Consider the following 18801-nt stretch of genomic DNA (forward strand, 5'->3'; position numbering starts at 1 on the left):
GAAAATATTTGAAGAGATTATAGTCAAAAACTTCCTTAACATGGGAAAGGAAATAGCCACCCAAATCCAGGAAAGACAGAGAGTCCCAGGCAGGATAAACCCAAGGAGAAATACACAAAGACACATAGTAATAAAATCGACAAAAATTAAAGACAAAGAAAAACTATTGAGAGCAGCAAGGGAAAAATGACAAATAACATACAAGGGAACTCCCATAAGGTTAACAGCTGATTTCTCAGCAGAAACTCTGCAAGCCAGAAGGGAGTGGCAAGATATATTTAAAGAGATGAAAGGGAAGAACCTACAACGAAGATTACTCTACCCAGCAGGATCTCATTCAGATTCGGCAGAGAAATCAAAAGCTTTACAGACAAGCAAAAGCTAAGGGAATTCAGCACCACCATACCAGCTCTACAACGAATGCTAAAGGAACTTCTCTGAGTGTGGAACACAAAAGAAGAAAAGGACCTACAAAAACAAACCCAAAACAATTAAGAAAATGGTAATATGAACATACATAATGACAATTACCTTAATTTTGAATGGATTAAGTGCTCCAACCGAAAGACACAGGCTCGCTGAAAGGATACAAAAACAAGACCCCTATATATGCTCTCTACAAGAGACCCACTTCAGACCTAGGGACACATACAGACAGAAAGTGAGGGGATGGAAAAAGATATTCCTTGCAAAAGGAAATCAAAAGAAAGCTGGAGTAGCAATACTCATATCAGATAAAAGAGACTTTAAAATAAAGAATATTATAAGAGACAAGGAAGGACACTACATAATGATCAAGGGATCAATCCAAGAAGAATATGTAACAATTATAAATACTTATGCACCCAACATAGGAGCACCTCAATACATAAGGCAAATGCTAACAGCTATATAAGAGGATATTGGTAGGAACACAATAATAGTGGGGGACTTTAACACTTCACTTACACCAATGGACAGATCATCCAAAATGAAAATAAATAAGGAAACACAAGCTTTGTCCGTTTGGGATGGGATGAATTGGGAGATTGGGATTGACATATATACACTAATATGTATAAAATAGATAACTAGTAAGAACCTGCTGTATAAAAAATAAATAAAATTAAATTAAAAAATAAAAAAATTGCTCTTCCCTGTATTCTGTTTCTTGGTTCTACAATTTGGTAATAATTTTCTTTATTTCAATTCAATAAATATTTCTTTAATAACGTACCAGGTCTGTTAGGCCCTAGGGATAGTAGATGGGGTATGTCATTTTCACATGTATGTGAAATATTAATTTATATATGAAAATATGTGAAAGACATACAAAGTATTCATATATATAACAACAGAATTGATAGATGCTGTATTAACTATATGAAAAAAGCACTATGGGAATCCTAAAGAGGAAGATGTGAAGTGAAACTTGATCAATCATGTTAGAGGAAGAATGGAATTATCTTTCTTCTCTCTATAAAAATATAAAATATGAAGAGGCAATCAAAGAAAACATAGCCCAAAAAATGTAGAAAATAAGTATTATAGAGACATGTGGAATAGCTAATTTATAAAAATATTGTTATTTTTCTGGATTTAGGGATGTTTGTATTATTTGTTAGCTTCAAAAATTTTGTAGATAGTTGTGTTTTTTTCATTTCAAATATTCACTTTCATGCCCAATTTTGTATTTTTTAATTAAAGAGGTTCCCCCTCACCCTATAAACTTCAGGTGCCCCACCAGCTGAATCCACTGGAGGTTCTGTAATGTGCTAGGATATGTCAGTGCTAAGAATATATCCATCAGTGAGCAAAAATAGAGGGGAGAAAACTCTCTTGTGAAGCTTACATTCTAGCTGTGAGAGACAGACAAAACAAAAATGTAATAAACAAGGAAATTAAACAGTATGTCAGAAGGTAAGTGCCATGGAAAAAGGAGAAGGGTTAAGGGGATGAGAGTGCAGGGCAGGGAGCATTGGGGGTGGTCAGAGTAGGTAAGCCTCATGGAGAAGCAAAGAATTGAAGGATCTGGTAATTGATAATATCAATGGAGTCTAGTTAAGTATATAAGTTTAGTGGTGCTTCATTATTCTATTACTCAGGCCCCCAACTTAGAATATTTGAAGTAAAATAATTCCAAAGTCACAATAGTAGGAGGGTAAAGCAGTAACAGTTGGACTGGGGTTAAGAATTGAATAGCTGCGTGGGACATTAATCTTAGAGACTGGTACTGAACAACAGAGGGACACTAAAACATCACTGGAAAATAATAAAATGGGGAATATTGTATTTACTAGAACTTCTTCGGAGCGGGGAGGTGAGACCCCCAAGTGGCACAGCTCTTAAGGAGATTCAGTCTGATGAACCGTCAGGTTGTATTGTGGGGTAGGGTGAGACAAATATGGACCCATATCTGAAATATTCAGGGCAACAGAAGACTGAGTGCTGCCACCAAGAGTTGTCCTTTCCCTCCCTCCTCACCCACCTAGCATTCGATCTTTCCTCTAAATAAAAGTTGGGAAAACAGTCAAAAATGTAAGTTTAAAGTATATATTGTTAGTCTGCCCTAAAAATAATAAAAAAATGAGAATTGGACTTTAATTGTGAAAAATGTAAACGTTCTTAGAGCATCACATATTCTTTTTTATATAGGTAGCTGTTGTATAGTAGAAAGACAAATGGACAAGTCAGAACTGGATATGAGTTCTGACTCTGCCACTTAGCTGATTAGCCTTGGGCAAATCAGAAAGGGAAAAACTAAGATTTATCATCTATGAAACGGGGATAATAATAAGTTTCTTTTATGACAATTAGTGAGATAACTGTGTTTAAATGAACTTTTTAATCAACAAAGTATCAACCCACTTGTTTGGCATAATAATAAAGCTACAAGGTAGTTCATAGTTGCTAGGTAAGGATCACAGTTATGAGGTGTATAATAGTTCAAGTTGCAATTATCAACCAATAGTTAAGACCGTGCTGAATGCTTCAAAATCTCTATTTATAGGCTGTCTTCATATAGCTTCAAGAAAGCAATCTAACACTCTTTAACATCTTTTACTAAGACGTTATAACAAGAGACACATACTTCTTGTACCTCAAAAGTAGAAGAGGTATTTTTTCTTACTAACTTGAATGAATACTGAAGGAATGACCCTTAACCAAATGAAGGTTCAGTATCAAAAATAACTGGCTATTTTCCCCGAATTGTCGGCTAGGTAGAGTGATTCTTAAATGATACTTCTTGTCAGCAAGAAAGATGATCCCAAGAATGAACAAAAATAGCCTCTGTTCAACAGCTGTGATGTCTATAATTTATAAGCTGTGATCATCTCTCATTGGATTGTCTTGGTGTCCAAGCAAGAATGGATGCATGTTTGTCATTTGTATATTTATCACTTCTCAGAAAACAAATTTTTGTTGCATCTTATTCTTTCTGATCAATACATTTTTCTCTTTACCTATAAATAGTGAGATGAGACTTACTGTTTGGGGAATGTGACCTTGAAACTCTACTGTCAGACACTAAGTTAAAAATGTTCAACTAATCCTTAAACATTTATTCCCAATCACTAAAGCACTAAAAGACAGGCAACACTGAAGAATAGGGCATGCAAGTTAGGAAAGAAAGAAGAAAAGAAGGAAGGGAGGGAGGAGGAAGCAATAATCATTTCATTTACTATACCTCGGCAGTCTTTAAATGCTCTGCCTGGATGTCACGCTTCTAGTTACCTCTTACCGGTTTTCTCCCCCCTTCAATCTTTACCTTTAATTTGTGTCCTTACATTGCTCTTGCTTTTCGTAATTCTTTGTCCCTTAGGTATCTTACTTCCCATGCTCACCACATTCAGTTTCCCTCTCCATTTCTTTCACTGTTTCCCTCTTGTGCAGCTCTACCACACACTATTCCTACTCTATATATTTATGTAAGTATGCGCTAAAATACAATCGAGCAAATATTGGGACTGGTTGACCGGAGAACTTTGTGCAAACTAGTTAAAATTGAGAGCTCTGGGAGAGGGTCTCCTCCATCTCTAGGACAAAATAATTGAGAATTAGAAAGTACGAAGAGGAGGACCACTGAAGCCAGCACAGAATCGGGTTCTCTATTGCGCCGTGACCTGTATCAAAACACTCAGCCCGTGACTCAAGAAACTTCCTTGTGGCTCTCCTCCGACTGACCTTCGATCAATGCCCTTCCCCACCGTCTCCAGCCCCACTTCCCTTGCACCCACACGCTGCTTTTCACGTCCCTCTCTCCTCACACTTCAGGCCTGTTTCTTCTCCAGATTCAACTTCCATCTCTACATTCCCTAAGATTCGGCCCAAATCTCACCCTCTCTTTTCCACTCCCTCCGGTTCTCCTGCTTACGGGCCCCCTAACCCGGCTCCCGCCCTTGGGCCCCTCCCCCAGGTAGCTGGGCGCCTTCCTGCCCCCACCCCTCCCGCGCACACCTGTCTGCCTCCAACCCTCCCCGCACGGAGCTCGGGCCCTCCCACCACTCCTCCCGCAGCGCTCGGCTTCCCGCGCCCACCCCGGCCGCCCGCCCCGGGGTCTGGGCGCGTACACGGCCCCCGCCCCGCCCACCTGCTCTTGGGGGCCACCCCCGCCCCCGCCCCCGCCTCGCCTAGTCCCCGGCGTCTTGGGCTCCCGCCCCCCCGCGGGCCCGCTGAACTGTGGGTAGGCGGCGGCGGCAGCACAGAAGAGCTCGCGGCGGCGGCGGCTGCGGCGGCTGCGGCGGCGGCGGCGCGGGCGGCGGCGCGAGGTTGCGCGCCCCGAACATGGCTGAGAAGCAGAAGCACGACGGGCGGGTGAAGATCGGACACTACGTGCTGGGGGACACGCTGGGCGTCGGCACCTTCGGCAAAGTGAAGAGTTGAGTACGCGCCGAGGCCACCGCGCCGAGCTGCCAACCTCGCGGGAGGCCAAGCCCCGGAGCCCCGGAGCCCCGGAGCCCCGGGCCGCGGGCGGGCGGCTGGCAGCGGGTGGCGGGGCCTGGCGGCAGGTGGAGTGGCCCCGCCCGGGCCGCGCGGAGCCTGGGGACCCCGGGAGGGCAGCGTGCAGCGCCTCGCCCCGCGGCAGCTGTGGGCGCCGGGCGAGGGGGCGCGGGCTGGGGCGCGGGCGTCGCGGGGTCCAGGGCCGGCGCCCACCGCGCTTCTCCCGGCCGACCTCAGTGCCTTCCTCTGTGAAGCCGGGAGACTGTGCTGTAGGGCGAGGTGCCTTCCAGCTGGGAGGCTGTACGGATAGGACTGGGGAATGACCCACGTTCCTGATGGTGGAGTTTCCATTTCGTGCCAGGTGCCCAGTTAGGTGCTTCACGTGTGATCTCCTTTAATCCTTATAGCAGGTGCAGGTGTTATCTTCACCTTAAACGTGAGAAAACGGGGACCCCTGGGGTATAGGAACGTGCTCAAGGTCACACTGAAATTGGCAGAACCGTGATGAAGGTCTAAAATGTCCTCTAATTTTGGCCAGGCTGGGCGGTTCCTGACATTCCGATTCTTTCGTGCTCTCAGACTCTGGGTTGGGTGGGGATGACAGTTTAGGGGATGCTCCCGGGGCAAGAGCGGGGTGGGTCTTTCTGATGCCTGTGTGAAACGCTGGAATGCAGCTGGCTTGGGTCAGGGCTTAATCAGAACTGGGAGGTCTGAAGGTTGGTTGGTGTTTGTAAAATGGTTCTAGGAAGGCTTCTGGGATGGGGAGGACGGTGATGGGGATCTTGGAGTATGTAGGGCTGAGGCCAGAACTGCTAAGACATGCTCTGCTGAGGTCTGTGTTCTTGGTGATGGGATCCCATTTTGGGTGTAGTAAAGCAGGCTGGTTTTGAAATTTCTTTACTTCTTACTAGTTAAGTATTGAACTTTCCTGTTTTTCTTGTTAATAAGGGTCACGTGGGATTTAATTAATTTGTCCTCTCTCCAGAACTAGAACGAGAAGTATTAAAAATACTTCTCTTTTGATTGTTGCAAATCCAATATTATAAGTAAAATGTTTGCTTTTTTTTTTTTTTTTCTTTTTGCAGGGGAAATATTAGGTAGGCACTTTGGAGATTTTACTGAGGCCTCTATTTCCTTAAAAAATCATATTTTAACCTTAAATCAAGGCTGTTAAATGGATAGAAGAGACTCGTTCATTCCTGTGGCAAGGATTGGCTCTTACTTACTTCCACGTGTCTGATACCCTATCGTTTGTTCAGAAAACACTTACTGAGTGCCTACAATGTGCCAGGCATTGTTCTAGGTAATGGGGATACCCTAGGAACAAAATCAGATTAAAATCTCTCCTTTTGTGAAGCTTCTCTTCTAGTAGGGGAAGACAAACAATAATTGCAATATGTATATAAAATATTCAATATACAGTATTTTTAGTGCTATTGAGAAAAATGAATCGAGAAGAGAGGATAGGGAGTTTAGTGAGGTTAGCAATTTTCAATAAGGTTGTCAGGCAAGGCCTCACAGACAGGGTGGTATTTGTGTAAAGACCTCAAGTTGGTAAAATTCTTTGAAGTCCCGTGAGGGCTGTGAAGTCCTGGCTTAGGTTTGAAAGACATCATAAAGTGGACAGTTAGGAGAATATATTTAGAATGAATATAGGAGGATCCAGGAATTGGATTAATGCCTGTGCCATTACTAAGGACTATTGTGTTTTGACGTTATACCCTCAAACCTTTGCCATCTAGACATGTACACTCTCCAGGTTATATAATGTACCCTACGTCCTTTCAAATTGTGTTAAAATTTTGTCCTTTTAAATTCTGTAATCTGAATGTTGGCTAAAACACCCATCAGATCAATCGGTCCATTGTCATAGGACAACTTAAATATCTTTTGTATATATTCTTGAGCTGCTTCTAGGCACTTCTTAAAATATAAACCAACAGAAGGTACTTTGATTTATGAGAAATCCTTTTCTTGGAGGACCCCTTCCCAGTGAGCAACCAACTGGAGGGGTGTTCCTAACACTATATTAGCACTTCTCCAAAGTTAGTCTGTGGTTTCCCATCCAAGGTTAGAATTAGTACAATTGCTTAATACAAATTATATAAGTTGCTGCAGTCTAAAGTTATTCATTTACAGTTGACCCTGGAAAAACACGAGTTTGAACTGCACAGGTGTACTCCTATAGCAGACTTTTTTCACTAAAGACATACTACATACAGTGTTATACAGTCCCAGGCTGGTTGACTCCTAGAATGCGGAATCATGGATACTGCAGGCTGACTGTAAAGTTAAATACAGGTTTTCAACTGCTTGGGGTTCAGTGCCCCTAACTCCAGTGTTGTTCAGGGTCACTTGTAATTCTTTAAGGGACTAGAAACAAAAGCACATGCATTTTAAACACAGCTTTATTCAGGTGTATTTTACATATCATAAAATTCACCCATTCCAAGTGTACAATTCAGTGATTTTCAGTAACTACCGCATGGTACAGCCATCATCATAAATCGATTTTAGAACATTTTCATCACCGCAGTAAGATTCCTCTTGCCCACTTATAGTTAACCCTAAGCCCTAGGAAACTGCTAATCTGTTTTCTGTCTGGATAAATCTGCTTTCTTTGGACATTTCTTATAAATGAGATCATTCAACATGGAGTCTCTCATGTCTGACTTCTTTAACAATGCCTTTGAGGTTCATGCATGACATGGCATGTGTCAGTAGTTTGTTCCTTTTTATTGCTAAATAATATTCCGTTGCATGAGTATGCCGTATGCTGCCTCTGCAGTCACTTGTTGGTGGCCATTGTTTTCCATTTGGGGCTATTACAAATAATGCCACCACAAACGTTCACATGCAAATGTTTGTGTAGACATATGTTCTCGGACACATTGGGTAGATAGACCTAAGAGCAGAATTGTTGGGTCATATCATGGTTTTATTTTTAGCTTTGGGGGAAACTGCAGACTTTTCCAAAGTGGTTGTACCATTTTACAATCCCACCAACAATGTATGAGGGTTCTTATTTCTCCAAATCCTAAGATTTGTTTATTGTCTTATTATAGCTGTTCTAGGAGGAGTGAAATGGTATCTCCTTGGGTGAAATGTCTGTTCATATATTTGGTTCATTTGTTGAGTTGTTTGTTGTAAGTTGAGTTTATAAGAATCTTTTTTTATAAATTCTGGATACAAGTCCCTTACTGCAAATATTTTCTCCAGGTCAGTTGTTTGACTTTTCATTTTCTTAATGGTGTCTTTTAAAGTATAAATGTTTTGAATTTTTATGAGGTCCAGTTTATTGACCTTTTTCCTTCTATGGACAATGCTTTTGGTGTTATATTTAAGAAATCTTTGCTTTGGGTTTCAAGGATTTGCTCGTATTTTTTTTTTTAAATAAATGTTTTATTAGCTCTTAACATTTACGTCTATGACCCATTTTGAGTTAAAATTTGAATATGGTGTAAGATGAGGTTCTAAGGCCAACGTTTTGAATATGGATATCCAATTGTCCCAGCACCGTTTGTTGGAAATACATGCATTTTTATTTGGTATAGAGTTAGACTTTGTAAATTTAATTTATACTAAAAAACTTAGTAGTAAATGATTTAGTTTTATGTGGCTATAAAAACATGGAAATGGAGGAGTGATGAATATTTTATGTGCCTTCTCTCTTAACTGTTGTTATTTACAGATATTGAAAGTTTAACTTCAGTTGTTGATGTATCAATTTACAGACCAAAGTTAGGTACAGTAAACAAAAATGGAAATAACTAGTTTTCATTTAATAGTACTGGTTTCAAGCTATTTTTAAAAAGCATATGGAAATCCTTCTATTTGTTGATAAATAATTGAAGCCTTATTTAAAATATTTTAAACTGATTTTTCTCCATTGTTCTAGTGTAAGAGTACAAGAGGAGTGCTTATGGAAACAGATTATGTGGGCTGACAGGGTTTAGAAGTAATGCTTTTTATCTACTTAATTTTTTTTCTGTATATTGATTGTTTTGGTTCTTACTCTTTCCAGGGTAAGGTAGAACTTCTGTTTAAGAGCTCTTGTAATTAGACTTCCTCGGTTCTTATCTAAATAATGAACGTGATAGAAATTCTAGAATAGATCTGGTGTTTGTGTTATACACTGGTTGGAGAAAAAAAATGTTTTTAATATAATGGTAATTATTTGTTTAAAAAGAAGCCTGTATTTTTGAGGTGAGGACTGATAGATTTGATTTATGAAATAATTACTCTTCATTGGAATTGTACAACATAGGATCCTTTGTAGTCAAAGTAGCCTTTTCTAGTCAACAAGGTCTCATCAAGGCATTACTTTTTCTGTTTTTCAGATAGTTATGTGCATGGCTCACAGAATTGGCTTTCAAGAAATTAAGTAAATATTTTATTAATACCCCACTTATTTTTTAGATAACAGGAAAGATAAGCAAATGGAAAAATTTTTATTAATTTTTTTAAACAAGTAGTGTTACTTTTTTGAAATGTAAGTAGCAAGTCCTAAATGGTAAATTAGATTTTGGACAACTACCTGGTCAGTTGGTGGGCCTCAGAGTTACACCTATGGTATTTGGGGCCCACACTGGCATTGTTTTTGACTCTCATGTAGTATCGAGGCCCTAAACACTCTCTGGGCTTTGCTTTCTTCTTCTCCTAAAGCACGGCACTAGAACATGAAATTTGTGAGGTCTTTTACAACTTAATTTTTAAAGATTTAATTTCAAAAAATGGGAACGTTTAATTGTTTCCTCTGGCTTAATGGAAATTTGAATTACCGAAGACCAGAGCTGAAATAAAGATGTAATATAAAGATGTAATATAAAGCAAAAGAAAAGGGAAACGCATTTGTAACACTTTAGTGATAAAAGCTGCAACTTGAATCAGTTCTTACTATGTTTACTATATATGCAATTGATTTTTATTTATTCCCCAGAGTAATCCTGCATTTGATATTATCTCCATTTTACTAATTGTAGATATTGAGAATCAGCTACTTTAAGTAATTTGCCCAAGGTCATGGTGCTAGTAAGTGGCAGAAATGGCAAATTCAGGGTTCTCTGATGCAAGTCTGTGGTATATGGAATGGAAAGTAAAAATGCATAGTGTGATATCTTGTGAGTTTCAAACCTACAAGGATATAAGTTTTACATGTCCATAGATATTTATCAGGGATTAAGAAAATAAGATTTAAATGTATTTATTTTAATCCAAATTTACAGCCAATAACAGTTTTTTTGAAACTCCATATGGATGGTTAAAAATTATATTTTCATATAAATTTTACTCTGGTGCCTTAATCCATTCCATTTTTTACATGATAAATTTACTGAATTCTGACAGTTTTCACCCAAATTTTAAAAAATACCAGGTATTTCAGGGTTCCTCCCCATTATGAAAATAACCTTGACTAAAGATTACCAGTAACCTTTAGTAAACAGACTAAAGAGAATTTGTAAAAAAATAACTTGATGTCCTAGGAAGAAAGAACATTGGTTTAGGAAGGCATTAACTGGGGATTTTTAATTCCATACCACAGCCAGTTATATGAATTTAGGAAAACCCTTAAACTTCTCTGAGCCTGTTTCCTCCTTTGTAAAATGGCCATAACAACACTTGGCCTACCTGCTTTCTAGAATGTTTTTGAGGATTAAATGAGTTGAGGCACTAAAATGGCTTTAAAAAATAAATTGCCGTACAAATAGATGGCACTGTTGTGGAGATGACTAGATACACGGCCATTGTGAGTGAATCCTGCACCCTGTGTGAGGTGTTAATAAGTGTTTGCTGATTGCAATTCTGATTGCAACGTTGAGACAGAGCTTTTATAATCTGCCCCTATTTTTTGGTTGCCTGCATTGGAAAGTTCCCAATGACTAATTCATTTGTGCTATATGATAATTATTAATGTTTATATTAAAAATGCAGTATCATTTTTGGTTAAGCCATGAAATTTGTTTTTTCACAAATATGGAAAATGAATAAAATAAAAATGAAGTGGAAATAACTGAATGTTCATGTAAGTTGCTAGCTGAACTGATTTTACTTTTGAAAATATGCAAATTCTAAACAACTGTTAAACAATACTTCCAAATAAGGAAGCTATATATTTTCTGAAATACTAGAACATTAGTGTTGGAATGAAGATCAATTCATTGTATCTCTCAATTAAGTGAACAGTGTGCTATTTAGGGTTTTGTTTTTTGCTTTTCCTGATCTATATATTGTTTTTTATGATTTCAACATAGGTAATTTTGTCCTTAGTGCTGCATGGATTTTGTTCATTTTGTGTAATCCATTGACTCTCAAAAGATATTTTTCCATAGGAAACAATGTTATAAATGATGGATAGATTTCAGGTGAAGTCCACAAAGGCAACATGGTATATAGTATAGAGAACACTGGATTTTAGAAGGCCTGGTGTGGAAGTTTGCTGTTATATAAGCCAGCTATGCGGCCTTAAGCCAAAGTCACTTGATCTCTGAAAAAGGGAATAAGACTGTATGTTCTTTTATACTGTTGAGAGTAGTACAGGAGAAAATGTAGGTGAAAAGATACAAGTACTTAACTTTTAAGTACTTTATATATACTTGGGTCCTATTATGTACTTAAACCTGTAATTTGCTGAACTCTGAGAATAATCTGTGATCTGGTTCTGAGACCAGAATTTATTTGATGATGATGAGGAAGAGTTTACTATCTCCTGTTTTATTTTTCCCTGGTCTTCTTTCCTACTTCATTTGAATATGTTCATTAATCTAATTCTCTAGACACTGCTTACTTATCACCATCTTCTGTACACCATGCGTATGCATGCAATGCATATATGCAAACATGTAACAGATGTATATTCCAGGTCTCATGGTAGTGATCGTAGAACTCTTGGAAGAAGGAGGCAAAGCTGGAACAGGGAGGAGGATGTGAGCAGCAGTTGGCAGTTTTTACGTGTGGCTTGTTGTCAAGGTTCTACTTACAGTAGAACCAAAATAATACATGCAGTTCATTTTTTGTAGAACTATGGAAAATGCAGACTCTGAACTAAAAATGCCTTTCTACAAACTTTCTCCTAACATATTTATGTAAATTAGAAAGGATTTTTGTAATTGATCATATACTGAGGAAATTACTTCAGTTCTGTGGCCTCTCTCCCTTTCCCATGCTGACACAGCACTGCTTTATCTAGGTTTTTTTTATTTTTTGTTTTGTTTGTTTGTTTGTTTTTTGTAAGAACATGCAAAAATATTCACTTACCTCGTGGTCCATGTTAGCCTTCCTTAAAGCATTTCGTACTGTTTTGTAATGATAACACTGCCCCATTTATTCTGAGATTCCTGTGGTTTCCTTGATAGAGAAAATATTTTATAGAGAAAGCAGTTAATTTTTTGAAGCCAGGTAGGTAATTTAATTGGATCTAACAGAAGATCTAATCTCAAATCCTTTAAGAGATAATGAGAAAGTGGGGGCACAAGACCCCTAAAATACTGAATGGATTATGAAAGTGAGAGCCAGTCTCCCTAGTATATTTATTAGATGCAAATATAAGAGCAAACACTTTGAATCAAGTTGAATAGATTTTTATCTCTTATTTAAACCATTGAAATGCATGTGCAAAGTAATGTGTTTATTTTGAAAGGTGGTGAACCATTTTATTTTTAGTTTGGTGTTATTAAGGAAAGAATTTGAGGCAGCTCTTATCTCTGCTAATAATAGAAACCTTCACCCCTTCAAGGGAACAGTATTCTTGCTTAAGTGGTGTCTTATGGTTAACAGTGTTTGCCTCTGATAAATTTTACTGTATTTCTTTTGGTGGTGCTTTAGTTTTTAAAGTGTTAATAATTCTTTTTTTAATTTGCCCTTAGTTTTTTTAAACAGCCCTTTATATAATCATCAAATCTTGCTGTAATGTCTCTTATCCTGAATGTTTATGTATCAATTTATTAAAATACTTTTTTTAGCATCTTTTTTCTTCATAGTATTTTGTACATTTTACACGCTATTAAAAACATAATGAGCAGTATGTTCTCATTTAACATCTCTCAATTTCTAAATTATAAATTAATTATAAGTTATCTAGCTATCATAATTGAAAATAATGGAATTAAAATTTTAAATATACCATAAATTTTTCTAAATTCTTACTTTACTTGATAAATACCATAAGTATTAGTTATTTAATTTTTGTTTTTAATGTGTTGGAGCATAACTTGGTACCATATGTATTCCATAATTGACTTCAGTTCTTCCAGATTTAGTTAATGAAATAATAGACCGAATATATATTAAGCATCTACCATGTTTAGTCATACTGGATTTTAAGCAAACTATTTTTACCAGTGTTAAAAATGTGGCAATGATACTACAACAAATGATTTACTAATTTAAAATAAAGAGGAAAATATTCATCACAGAATTTACTTAAACGATTCTTCTCTCACATTTGAATTCTAAGTCAAATATGATATGATGAATCCACCTGTTACTCAGATTTATACCAGGCCCTCTTAGTGCTCTACTGATTCACAGTTGGATAGTGTAACAGTTATACTATATGCTGTAAATTTGCTTTTAGTAAGAAATTTGACTTTGTGTCTTATGGTAGCTTTTCGGATAAGATAAAGAAATGTGCTCTGAATGTCTTATTGCTGATGAACAACTATTCCCAAAGAATTTAGGAGTCATTCTAAAGGGAAATCTTTGTCGTTTATTCTATTTAACAGGTATAGTAAGATTTCCTATTTGGGGTAGTACAAAGCTAGATGAGATAATTAATAGACAAAGAATCAGAATTTAAATTTGTATCGACTGCTTGAATTGCTAGGTAGAATTTAATAGGGATAAGTGTCAAATCTAGCACTTGGTTAAAAACAGAAACAAAAAACAGGTGCATAAAAGAGTAGAACAGTTGATAGCAGTTCCTAAGATGTTGAAGTTCTGTCTGACCATGAGTTTTGGAAATATATATTATGAGTGCTTAAATGTAAAAATTGTTATTGGATAGAAAATAGACATATGGCGGCCATATTAGTTGATAGCTGTAGAGGTAGTATAGTTCTGTACTTCATATTAAGCCAAATTTTGAATATTGGGTTTAGTTCTTGGTTCCACAATTTGGAAAAAATCTTAGCCAATTATGTTTCATTCAGAGAATGATCATTATAACTAGGGGAGTTCAAAAAGTATGCCATATGAGGTATGGTAAAGAATATTTTTCATACTATGAGAAAACCTATTTTAAGTGTGATAGCTGTTTTTAGACAATTAAAGTACCATCATCTGGAAAAAGGAGTCCCCATATTCAGTGATGCTTTGGAGGATAGAACTGTGACTATTGAGTGAATGTTTTAAGGAGGCAAATTATAATCCAGAACAATGAGGATCTTTCTATCAAGGAGACTGTCTAGGAATGCTACAACTTATACCACACGTCAGTTTTATTTCTGTTATTGACATACTTGCTTGGGTATCAGATGGCTACCAAGATCGTTGCCATAAAATTTCTAGTTTGAATGGAAAGTTGGTGTAGATAATCTATAAAGTTCTTTTTAACTTTAACATTCTGTTATTGCATATACATTTTTTTTCCAGTGTGATTGACTTCCATATCTGGCTATGATTTCTAACTTGCATCAAATCAATTTTCTAGTTACAAACAATTAGAAAATCTGGAGAAAATTAAAAATCTGAAGGCAGTTAGGAGTTGAGTGATCACTATCCCTGGGAGAAGAAAAATGCATTGGAGGGAGTCTGACATTTTATTTGGCTTTTCTCTTTGAGTCATTTGCCAATTTGTAAAAATGGTAACTGTAAGAAGCCAAACAGAGAGCAGTGGCTAAAAGGCACTGCAGAGTTTGAATCCTGGGGAGAACAACAGCTGGAGTTCATAACTTATCAAGGAGGAGAGTCCCAGGTAACCATTTGGGTTTTGGTTGCAACCCCGTGAAGACTGAAATCCTTAGAATCAGCTTAATCCTAGACTTATTAAGATGATCTGCCTCCTATCTTTATTCTCTGTAGGGAAATAAAATCAGGTGGACCCTCTACAGTTTTTCACACACAGTGTTTAACATTCCAGGAGACAAGGCCAAGACAATAGAAAAAAAACCCCTAGGGATTCAGATATTAAAGCTATCAGACATGGACGTTAAAATAACTGTGATTGGAGTTATGTCAGCGTCATGGTGGTGTGAGTTGTTCCTTTTTTCTCTGCCCTTCAATTTACATCTAACTGGACATGCATAACAACAACAACAACAACAACAAACGCTTCTGCATAGCATACCAGGACACTCCAGAGATCCATCCATCTGTGTACCTCAAAGTGGGTAGATTGGACTGCAGAAGAGGCTGTGGAGTGAGGGAATGGTGGCAGCAGGTCTAGCCATGGGCCAGCACAGACCATTTTGGCAGAGGAGGTGAGGGTGAAGGTGGTCAGTGGGGTCTGCCCACCTCTGCATGCTGCAGCTGCAGGAGCTTGTTGCTCTCTCTGAGGAGCGACCTCAGTGACTGGGGGAGCGGAAGGAAAGGGAATTAGGCAGACAAAGAAAACTGAAGGAAAGCATCTCCCACTGTTGGTCCTAGGATTCTGGCAAGAGGACTGCCCACGGTTGCTGGCTGCCCATCCCCCCCCAGCCCCAAACTTGGGGATCCCTCTACTAGGATGTGGGCACACCCAAAGTCTGAAGTGCTTAATATACAGCTCCCTCACTGTGCCGCCAGCCACCCTCCCCTCTTTCGTTTTTCTCCGACAGTTTTTGTTTTGTTTTGTTTTTATTGCACCACTCCCAACTCCCAACCTTAGGGATGAGTTAGCACTGGTAAGAGAAATGAAAAAACCTGTGCTATAGCGCCACCTTCTTGAAAACAAGAGGAAGTCTTCTAATTACCAATGTACTGAACTGTTAGGAGCAAAGTAAACAAAGCCTTGCCTAAATAAAGGTGTTGCTACTTCAAATGTGGCAGCAAAGGCTCTTTTCATCAAACACCATGGAAAAAAATCATTGTAATATGGTATCACAAAAAGAAAATGACACTTTTCTAGCAACCAAACCCAAGGACATGGAATATTGTGATCTAACTGAGAAAGAGTTGAAATTAGCTGTTATGAGGAAATTCAATGAGCTACAGGAAAACTTAGGCAATACAGTGATCTCAGGAATAAAATTAACAAACAGAAGGAGTACTTTACCAAAGAGATTGAAATTCTAAAAAGGAACCAAAGAGAAATTCTGTAGCTGAAGAACTCAATAAGTGGGATGAAGAATTAGAATGCAGTGGAAATAGAGCAGATCAGATGGAAGAAGGAATTAGTGAGCTCAAGGACAGGAATTTAGAGATGATTGAGGTGGCAGAGGAGAGAGAAATAAGATTTTTTAAAAGTGAAGAAACCCTGCAAGAACTCTTGGACTTCATCTGATGAGCCAAAAGAAGGAGAAGAGAGAGAAAAGGGAGCAGAGGGTGTATTAAAGAAATAATATCTGAGAACTTCCCAGACCCGGAGAAGGAACTAGATATACAAGTCCACAAAGCTAATAGAACCACTAATTATTTCAACACAAAAAGACATTCTGCAAGACAGATTATATTAAACTTGTCAAAGGTCACTGATAACTTTAAAAGGCGGCAAGGAAAAATAGTAGCCTACAAGATTACCCTCATTAGGCTATCAGCAATTTCTTAGGAGAAACTCTTATAGGCCAGGAGAGAGTGGAGTGACATATTCAAAATATTGAAAGATAAAAGCTGCCAACCAAGAATATTCAATTTGGCAAAATGATCCTTCATATATGAAGGAGAAATAAAGGCTTTCCCAGACAAACAAAAGCTGAGGCAGTTCACCACTAGACCTGCCTTACAGGAAATGTTGAAAAGAGCTCTTCAAGCTGAAATGAAAGGTGAAAGTACACAAAGCTCTGATTAAGATGTTAGACAGAAAACTAACCTTTTTTAGAATAGTATATTAAACTCTTAATTAGAGTATAAAGTTTAAAGGAAAAGAACTGTAGCTGCCACAACTTGTAATCACCGCATAAAAAGATAATTTGTGATGTCAAAAATGTAAAAGAGGAAGAGTAAAAGAATGGAACCTTCACAGGCAAATGAAGATAAATTGCTATCAGCAGAAAAAGGACTATTTTATCTATGAAATGTTTCATGTAAATTTCATGGTACCCACAAAGCAAAAATCTAGAATGGAGATTGAAACATTAAAAAAAAAAGGGGAGGGACTTCCCTGGCAATCCAGTGGTAAAGAATCCACCTTCCAATGCAGGGGACGCAGGTTCGATCCCTGGTTGGGGAACTAAGGGATCCATGGAGCATCCATCCATGCCGTGGAGCAACTAAGCCCGCGTGCCACAACTATTGAGCTCATGCGCCTCAACAAGAGAGCCTGCATGCCACACACTACAGAGCCCACTCTCTCTGGAGCCCACATGCCACAACTACAGAGCTCAGGTGCCCTGGAGCCCGTGCACCCAGGATCTGCAACTAGAGAGAAACCGAGCAGACCATGCACCGTAATAAAAAGATCCTGTATGCCTCAACAGAGATCGTGTGTGCTGCAACTAAGATCCAACACAGCCACAAAAAACAAGGAAAATAAATATTTTTTTAAAAATGGGAGACTGAGCAAATCACCATGAAAAATCACCAGCTTATAAAGTTAGACAGAAACAGAAGGAAAAAGAAACAGTGGTGAGATAAAAATAACAGAAGATAAAAATAAAATGGCAGTAGTAAATTCTTACATATCAGATAATCACCCTAAATGTAAATGGATTGAACTCACCAATCCAAAGGCACAGTGTGGCTGGATGGATTAAAAAAAAAAAAAAGACCCAATTATATGTGACCTACAGGAGACTCTTTAGCTCTGAAGACACACAAAGGCTCAAAGTGAAAGGATGGATGATGATATTCCAAGTAAATGGCAACCCAAAGAAGGTGGACGTAACCATACTTATATCAGACAAAATAGACTTCAAGTCAAAAGGTGTAAGAAGAGACAAGGTCACTGTATAATGATAAAGGGGCCAGTATATCAAGAAGATATAACAATCATAAATATATATGCTCCTAACATGCAAGCACCAAAATGTATTAAGCGAATAATAACAGATCTTAAGGGAGAAATAAACAATAATACAATAATTGTAGGGGACTTCAGTATTCTATCAACAGTGGATCATACAAACAAATTCAACAAGGAAATGTTGGAATTGAATCATACTTTAAAACAAATGGACATGTACAGAACATTCTATCCAACAGCAGCAGAATACACATTCTTCTCAAGTGCACATGGAACATTCTCCAGGTTAGATCATATGATAGGCTACAGAACAAATCTTAACACATCTAAGATTGAAATCATACCATCTTCTCTGATCACAATGGTATGAAACTAGAAATCAACAAGAAGATAGTGAAAAGATCTAAAAATATATGAAAACTAAACAACACACTTATGAGAAACCATTGGGTCAAAGAAGAAATCAAAAGGGAAATAAAAAGTCTTGAGACAAATGAAAATGGAAATCAGTATATCAAATATTGTGGGATGCAGCAAAAGCAGTTCTGAGAGGAAAGTTTATAGCAATATACACATATACTAAGAAATTAGATCTCAAATAAACAACCTAACTTCATACCTCAAGGAATTAAAAAAAAAAAGAGCAAATTAAGCCCAAAGTTAGTAGAAGGAAGGAAATAATAAAGATCAGAAAGGAAAACAATGAAATAGAGACCAGAAAAATAATAGAAAGGATCAGTGGAACTGAGAGCTGGTTCTTTGAAAAGATAAACAAAATTGACAAACCTTTAGCTAGACTAAGAAAAATAAGACTCAAGTAAAATTAGAAATGAAAGAGGAGACACTAC

At 37.8% G+C, this 18801-nt stretch overlaps 1 protein-coding gene across 2 annotated transcripts in view; it reads left to right on the plus strand.

Moving 5' to 3' along the window:
- Positions 1-4715: 4715 nt before the first annotated feature.
- PRKAA2 (protein kinase AMP-activated catalytic subunit alpha 2) overlaps positions 4716-18801 on the plus strand; it is a 71155-nt gene continuing 57069 nt past the window's right edge. For both annotated transcript variants that reach the window (XM_067726307.1, XM_067726309.1), the window contains exon 1: positions 4716-4858. In XM_067726307.1, the coding sequence (XP_067582408.1) occupies positions 4765-4858 (94 nt within the window). In that variant the 5' untranslated portion in view covers positions 4716-4764. The remainder of the gene's footprint in view (positions 4859-18801) is intronic.

Source organism: Pseudorca crassidens, chromosome 2 (genome assembly GCF_039906515.1).
Source record: "Pseudorca crassidens isolate mPseCra1 chromosome 2, mPseCra1.hap1, whole genome shotgun sequence".
NCBI classification, from domain to species: domain Eukaryota; kingdom Metazoa; phylum Chordata; class Mammalia; order Artiodactyla; family Delphinidae; genus Pseudorca; species Pseudorca crassidens.